General features: G+C 38.2%; 2 protein-coding genes across 2 annotated transcripts; one reads left to right on the forward strand and one right to left on the reverse strand.

Moving 5' to 3' along the window:
• Positions 1-1,003: 1,003 nt before the first annotated feature.
• On the reverse strand, positions 1,004-2,020 carry LOC145624794 (uncharacterized). The gene has a single exon (XM_081677880.1). The coding sequence runs from the start codon at positions 2,018-2,020 to the stop codon at positions 1,004-1,006; it is 1,017 nt and encodes a 338-aa protein (XP_081534006.1).
• Positions 2,021-3,972: 1,952 nt separating this feature from the next.
• On the forward strand, positions 3,973-6,915 carry LOC145611209 (methylsterol monooxygenase 1-2-like). The gene is made up of 5 exons (XM_081666508.1): positions 3,973-4,456; positions 5,381-5,703; positions 5,928-6,075; positions 6,281-6,313; positions 6,626-6,915. The coding sequence occupies exons 1-5, from the start codon at positions 4,127-4,129 to the stop codon at positions 6,674-6,676; spliced, it is 885 nt and encodes a 294-aa protein (XP_081522634.1). The 5' UTR covers positions 3,973-4,126; the 3' UTR covers positions 6,677-6,915.
• Positions 6,916-8,719: the final 1,804 nt, after the last annotated feature.

Raw genomic sequence — 8,719 nt, forward strand, 5'->3', positions numbered from 1 at the left:
ATTTATCATGAACCTCCACCACATTCACCCCAAGCAATTTGGCTAACTCCACCCTTCTTTGATCCGGCACTCTTTTGCTAAACGAAACAGTAGTTTTGCCAAGACTCACCATCTGACCGGAAGCCATCTCATAAGTCTGCAATATTTCTCGGATAATATTAACCTCCTCCGCATTAGCTTTAGAGAAAATCACAATATCATCAGCAAAGAACAAATGTGACACAACCGGAGCTGTAGGAGCAACCTTAATCCCATGAATCCGACCCATACCAACCGCATTATTCAGAAGGCCCGACAAGGCCTCAGCACACAAAATAAAAAGATATGGGGATAGTGGATCACCTTGCCGTAAACCCCTAGTTGGAGTAAACTCCCCCGAAAGTGCACCATTTATCAGAACTGAGAACGAGACAGTCGACACACAATGTAGCACACGATTCACCCAATTCTGAGCAAAACCCATCTTTTCCATAACCGCTCTCAGAAAATCCCACTCCACCTATCATATGCTTTCGCTATATCCAATTGAAAGGCCATCAAACCACTCTCACTATTTGAATTTTTCATATGGTGAAACAATTCAAACGCCACCAAAATATTATCAGTGATTAATCTCCCCGGAATAAAAGCGCTCTGATTAACAGAAGTAATATTAGGGAGAAAAACTTTCAAACGATTGGCAAGCACCTTAGTAATCAACTTGTACACCACATTGCAGAGACTAATTGGCCTAAAATTCGACATACTCTCCGGATCTTTTTTCTTAGGAATTAACACAATGAAAGTTTTATTAATAAATTCCGGAATCACAGCACCATTAAGCACATTAAGAACCAAGGTAGTCACAGCAGGGCCAACAATATGCCAATAAGTTTGAAAGAAAAGGGGACACATACCATCCGGACACGGGGCCTTTAATGGGTGCATCTGATTGAGAGCAATTACCACCTCCTCATTCGAATACGTAGCAGTGTAGCGCATAGACCTTCATTCATCTCATCCGTCACCCTACGGTCGATCCCAACCAAGGCTTCATCAAAACTAGATGGCACCGAAGAGGTGAACAAAGTCCGGAAATAATCTGTAGCAACACCTGGATTTCCTCCACCTCTGAATGTCTCGCACCATCCTCAGTCACAAGTGAAGAGATCCTATTTTTGCTCCGGCGCTGCGAGGCTTTTCGATGAAAATAGCTCGAATTGCGATCCCCTGCCTCCAACCATAATGCCCGAGATCTCTGTCTCCAATAAATCTCCTCCTGGTGCAAAAGATCATTAATCTCACGCACCACCCTCCTCCTCTCTCTAAATCGAGCCTCACTCCGACCACCTTTGTTTAACGCCCCTAACCGCTTCCTTCTTTTTCGAATCTCCCTAAAAAAATTTCCGAATTCCCTGTTACTCCAAAACCGAAGCTCAGTCGCACAAGCTTCCAGCTTCTGCTCAAGCAACGCACCCCCTAGTTGCCACGATTGGGAAATCACCTCCTCACATCCCTCATGCTCGGACCAAAGTTGTTCAAATCGAAATATTTTTTCTTCCGCCCTACTATTTTCCCCTTCCTGCTCATCTAACACAACTTTAATTGGAGCATGGTCTGACCACTCTCGCTCCAAATTAAAAACCTTACTCCGAGAGAAAATATTCATCCAACTCTGATTAGCAAGGGCACAATCAAGCCGGCACTGAATATTATCATCTCCCCATTGTCCATTGTCATAAGTGAATAAGTACCCTGTGAAAGGAACATCCCGCAATTGACAAGTGTCAACCACCTCCCGAAAATTCTCCATTTGCCACATAGCACGATCCTTCCCTCCCTTTTTCTCAGAATCCGACAGAATCTCATTATAATCACCCGCACAAACCCACGCACTATCATCCTCATTGGCTAATGAAGACAATAAACTCCATGAAAGGTGATGATTATGGACCTCGGGCCATCCATAAAAACCGGTAAATCTCCAAGGAGTTGATCCCAACCATTTCACCACATTCACATTAATATGGTGCAACGACATAGAACGCTACTCAATATCAATCCCCTTCAACCAATACAAAGCCACACCACCAGCTCTACCTCTACTATCCACAGCTAAACCATCATAACCAGCAAGTTTTGAACGAATTTTTACCATCTCACCACTAATCAACTTCGTCTCCATCAAGAAAACAAGAGACGGGGCTTCTCTCCGTACTAAGTTCCGGATATTATTAACTGCAGGGGTATTGCCCAACCCCCTACAGTTAATACATAAGATACTCATTGAGCTTGGCGGGACTGTTCATCGACAGTCTCCGCCATTCGCCATCCATCAGAATTAATATCCACCTCCACCTTTTTACACATCGGCTCACCCTCTGCAAGTCCCAAAATAAAATCCCTATTCCTCTTCCCAAGAACCATGTCCCTGTCAATCCCATTCCACTTCCCCCACTACCCCCTTTTTCTTTCATCTTTTTCCTCCCTCCCCTTCCACCAGACTTGCTCCCACCATCCCCCTTCCCTATATTAAACCCCGTGAGCTGCTGCCCCAATACGCCCCCTACAGCAGCCTCAACATTGCCATTAACATCCCCAACCCAACTAACCCATATTAGAAACAACCCTTTCATCAATCAACCCACTCGTTACATCTCCCTCCCCCGCCATCACCGTTCTATCAGCCCCCTCCCCCACCTTAGATTGTACATCTCTTACTCCAACCGTACTACTCAAACCCACTCCCTCCAATTTGTCCATCACCTCCTTAACTTGCATAGAATCACCAGTCTTCTTTGCTTCTATGAGTTTCGGTTTCGTAACAAATAAGGTTCTTGCACATTCCCCCCCTTTCGATTCCTTACTCTCCCTAGAGCCAACATTGTACTTCCACGGGGATGCTTTCATCCAATTTCCAAAAGGGAGATTCGACTCGATAGAGCTTTGATGTTCTTCACAATCTTTGAGTCCGTGACCCATCATCCCACAAGCAAAGCAAAAGAGAGGGGGTCTTTCGTATTTCACCTCAAACTCCTCTTCAATCCCCCCCCCCCTCAATTTAAGTCTCACATGTTTGAACAGGGGTTTTCAAACATCCACCATCACACGTAGCCTTATAGATTTATCAATGCCAACCTGAGCAGCAGCATCTAGTTTCACAAAAACTCCCAGTTTGTCTTTTCAATATTAGCAAGGTTTAATCTCCCATTCATAGGAAGATTATAGACTCTTATCCATATAGGCAAGTAAGAAAGGTCAATATTAGAGGGTTTCACAGAGTCCATAGTGTCGCCAAGAATTAGAGCATGCTTATCAAAGTGCCATGGTTGCTCATCTAACACTCGCTGCTTATCCCTCCAATGATAAAAATGAAATAAGAATCGATTATCCCCAATGTTCGAGATATCGACACCATGTTTAGTATTCCATACTGATTTTATTGTATTTATAAAAGCATTGGCATTAATTTTGCGAACAGTCTAGATTTTACCTACCAGAGCTAATTCAATTCGAGCCTCCTCATCATCTTCTCCAGTTTCATCCCAATCAATCGCTTCATCGGGATCAACCTTCTTCGACGAGTCCTCGGAGCTTCCTTCACCATTCTCCTTTTCCACAATCGCTAAGGACGGGCTAAAATTCGTCATTAGAGCAGAGACAATATTCAAGAGCACATAAATTGAAGAAAAACAGAGCAAAAACCTCGATCAACGATCGAGAATAGCCTCGAAAACAAGGAAAAACCTAGCCAAAACGCTAGAATGAAACCCTCCCAAGGCGCGGCCTAGAGGGAACTTTTTTTAAGAAAACTATTCTTTGCTTTCTTTACTCGTATGACTTTTTATTATTAATGAATTGATTTATTTCAAAAAAAAAAAAAAAGTCTTAAATTTTGTGGATCGTTAAATGTGTAATTTGTTCGTTTGCACTTGTTAGCATCATTCCTTTTTAGTTTAAATAAGTATGTTATAAAATTTTCAACCTATCATTAAAGGATAATTTCTTTGTGGCTAGTACTGTGTATCATAGTACAAAACAAACAAAATCAAAGAAATTAAAACAGAAGGAAAATTAACAACCGCAAGCTCTAGCACACTACTACACCAGTAATCTCTAGCTCTCCGACTGACCGGAAAGTTCCACAATGTTGCCTTACAAGACAATCGACGAGGCAGAAACGGCCTTTAATCGTACACTCACATATGCAGAAACTCTTTGGTTTAACTACTCTGCTAATAAATCAGATTTCATTTTGTACTGCCATAACATTATCTTCCTCTACGTCGTTTTTACTCTAATCCCTCTACCACTCGTCGTCGCTGAGCTTCTTGGCACGACCAACATTGCGCGCTACAAAATCCAGCCTAAAGTCAAGTTATCGTTTGCTGAAATCATGTCTTGTTACAAGGCCGTGATCAAGTTGTTTTTCGTCGTTGTAGGTCCGCTTCAACTGGTTTCCTACCCTGCTTACAAGGTCGGTTCATTTTTATTTCGTTTTGTTTTATCTATTGATGGCCATCAATTATAAGTCTTGAATTAGATGTTTACTGAAACACAAATAATCCACGTTTTATTTTCCATGTACTAATCTGTTTTTTTTTTAGTCAATAACTAATTTACTTAACTTAATTATTTCAATAGACCGATCAAGTTTTTTTTTTTTTTTTTTTTTTTTTTTTTTTTTTTTTCTTCCTAAAAAAAAATTTAAATTTATTTATTATTATTATTATTTTTTTTATAGTTCTTCAGATGTCAGTGTACTTGCTCAATGTCAGTGTACTTTGTACTAAAAAAGGCAAAAGTTTAATCTTCAAAAAAAAAAAAAAGAAACAAAAAAGGCAAAAAAGTTGGATATATTCAAGGACAAAAAGTAGTGTGGTTTTTAAAAATATTTCATAGCAAGAAAATTTAAAAATTCATTTTAATCCAAATATATTACCTCTGTTACATATTATGAGATAAACAATTTCAAAGTTTTACATAATATGTAATAGAGGTAGTAACAAATAACAATATCCTTACGAGTCATAATAGTAGATGTAATATTTCCTCCGTTTTCTTTTAGATGTAACACACTTTTTCACGGTATTTAATATATGTTGAGTTCACGTGATATAATACACTTTAAAATGGGATGAGTGTTTGTTAGGAGTGTAATTTAGTAAGTCATGTGCTTTAAATTAATATGGTTTTTCCCTAAGGTAACTTTCCTTTTATAGTGTGTTGTAAGTATTGTGACATTTCCTTTTTAGAGAAGTGTTGCAAATAAAAGAAAACGGAGGAAGTAAATTATATATGTTACTTTTAATGATATAATTATGATTACCACGATTTCGATCTTTTCCTCCTGATTTGATGAAACTAACTTTGCATTGATTTCGATGATAATGTGTGGCAGTTCATAGGGATAAGGACAGGATTACCATTTCCATCAAAATGGGAAATATTGATGCAACTAACAGTATATTTGGTAGTTGAGGACTACACAAATTATTGGCTTCATAGACTCTTGCATTCGAGATGGGGGTATGAGAACATTCATAAGGTGCACCATGAGTATACGGCCCCTATTGGTTTTGCAGCCCCCTATTCACATTGGTCTGAAATCTTGATCCTTGGGTTCCCGTCATTTCTTGGTCCGGCCATTGTTCCGGGTCATATCACTACGTTCTTGTTGTGGATGGTGTTGAGACACATAGAGTCTATTGAAACTCACAGCGGGTATGGGTACTTAATTATCAACACCATATAATTCATTGTTTTTCCTTAGTTACTTTATGTTGAATTTATTTACGTTTTAACTTTGACAATTTGTCACACCTACATGTCTTATATGTTGAATTTATTTACGTCTCAACTTTGACAATTATTAAACTTGTGAGTAATATGTTGAATTTATTTACGTTTCAACTTTGACAATTTGTCATGTACACATTGTGCTGTAGATATGACTTTCCATGGACGCCAACAAAGTATATTCCGTTCTATGGTGGCGCGGAGTACCATGATTACCATCACTACGTTGGTGGACAAAGCCATAGTAACTTTGCTTCGGTCTTCACTTATTGTGATTACATCTATGGGACTGATAAGGTGATTACATTTTGTTTAATTGTTAGTTAATTATGACCTTAGCATATTTGTTCTCAACTTATGATTCACAATTTATAACTACAAATATGATCTTATATTAGTCTTCTATCATCAATTTTTATCATTGATTAATTTTCTTGTTAGTTGAACTTTGATGTATTTTATATACACTAATGTCTATCCATTCGATATGATGTCTTATCAGGGCTATCGTTACCAAAAGAAGTTCCTTGCTAAGGTACTCCATACACCTTATGAGTACATTTTTAATTCTACCCTTGGGTGTAATTTGTCACTCAAATCCATGTAGCCACCCCCACCCAAGCATTATCAAACGAGATTATACTTTTTAAATACTATATCCGTTTCATGTTATTTACAACGATTAGACATTTTTCCTCTATACTTTATGTCAAATCGTTACAAATAATATAAAACGGAGGTAGTAGTTTAGATGTAATGTAAAGTGTGATAAGTTTAGTTAAACAGATTGATTACTTACTTTACTGAATGTATAGATAAATTTGGTGAATGCATGGTTTTTATGCAGTCCAAAGATAATTCGACCAAGAACGGCGAACAAGGGCACAAAATTGATTAGCGGATATCCTTGGCGCTCATTGTATCGATCGACCTCAAGGCAGATGTCTATTCGTTGTTATTATAAGTCCAAATAAAGCTTAGCTATGCTTCAAATGTAGCCCCTTCTTTACATGATATAGTTTTGTACATATTTTTATTTGTAATTTTATTGCAATCTAATATGGGGTTAATAAAACATAATGAATCAGTCTAGCTATGATATTACTTCGATGCAATTTAAATTAATTCTATTCCACACATTCTACGATATGATGCATGTTAAATTAACAGTGGCTATTAAATTTGGTTTATTGGCGATGTATAAAGTCCATGATGGACGTTAGACATTTTCAATTTTTGGCTTCAAGGGGTTCATTCACTTTCCTGAAAATTAAAGCACAAGTGTCATATATATCCGGTTTCAATTTTGAAAAAATATACACCTCTTAATATTATTACCTAGAATTTGAACCGGTGGATCTAATTCTAATTTCCAAACTGCCTGTATGAGCTTAATTAATTTCGGTTTTAATGTGATATACGGAATGCACGCTCACCTCTACATCGGCTAACACCAACAATTAATATTAATTTTTTTACATATGCTTGTACAGGATAATTTGAAACCCGTAATATATTTACCTACAATTTTTTTTTTTTATTGCAAATTTGGAATATTTTGTATTTCTCAAATAATACCCCAAAATTGCAATTAAAAAAATAGGAGGTAGAATTAGAAAAAGACAAAGATGTAGAAGTTGCTTTGGTAGCAAGTAAATGTGTAGGATGGATACGTTTTCTATCCACCTTAGATTGTGAATGGTACACCACTACACCAGGGCTAAGCCTCTTGATCTATGCGCTTGTTCGTGGGAGGTTGACATCAACCTCATTACCTTCCGTCAACATTTGAACAAGATTTAGGGAATCCGTCAAAGATTAATTAACTGTTAGGTGCAAGTGTGAGTTGTATTTGTAAAAAAAAAAATAAAAATAAAATAAAAAAAAAAAAGATTTTTTTATGAAAAACGACCTTTTATATACTTCCTCCGTTTTTTTATTATTGCACGGTTGGTTACAAATATTTTGGTAGAGGAAAAAAGTAATAGAGAGAGGTAAAATACAAAATTGCCCATGTGATATATTGATAAACTAAAAAGTAAGTGTGAAAAAGCAAGGGTATGTTGGGTATTTGTAGTAAGAACACAAATAATTTTTTTCCTAAAGAGAAAATGGTGCAATATTTGTGAAACTTCCTAAAAAGGCAAGTGGTGCAATAATAAAAGAACGAAGAAAGTACAACTTTTTGTGAAAAACTACATTTTAAAAAAATTGTTGTAAATGACTACCTCTTTAAAAAAAAAGTTGTAAAGGACTACCACTTGCCGGAATATGGCCGTTGACTCACTTTTTCGGTGTTGACCACCCACGTGCCGGTCACATGACCTATAATTTATTTTTATTTTTCTTTTTTTCTATGCATGCACCACCAGCATTGTTGCCATCTTCACCACCACCCACCACCACAACACCTCAACCCACCTCAAAACTCCCTTACAACCACCATCATGCATCCCAAAACCAACCCCACCCCACTTGAAACTGCCTCCACGTCGTCGAATCCAACACAAGCCTCAATCGCTCTGCAATTCCGCAACCCTCAAACAGCAACATCAATAACTTCCTCAATTGAGGAAAGGAAGGGAAAGACGGTTCTGGTTTTTGAAGGGGACGAAGGAGGGTGGGCGGGATTACGACGGTGATATGCAAGGGTGGGATGAAAATTTGACCGGAAATTGATAATTTATTTGAGGGGTGGCCGAAAATCAAGAATAGATGGAAAGGGGATAGGTTTCGAGGTGTTCGGGGGAATGATGAGCAATAAAGGGAGGTTGGCAAGGAAAGGGCTGTCGGATTTAATGGAAGTGAGGGTAGGGAGGGGAGTGGCCGGAAATTGATAATTTGTTTGAGGGCTGCAAGAAGGGGTAAGGAGAGCTAGGGAAAAGGAGCGATGCAGGGGGTGAGGGATGGTCGGAAATTGGAAAAGCTAGGGAGGCTGAGG

Source organism: Chenopodium album, chromosome 3, assembly GCF_948465745.1.
Source record: "Chenopodium album chromosome 3, dcCheAlbu1.1, whole genome shotgun sequence".
Taxonomy (NCBI): Eukaryota; Viridiplantae; Streptophyta; class Magnoliopsida; order Caryophyllales; family Amaranthaceae; genus Chenopodium; species Chenopodium album.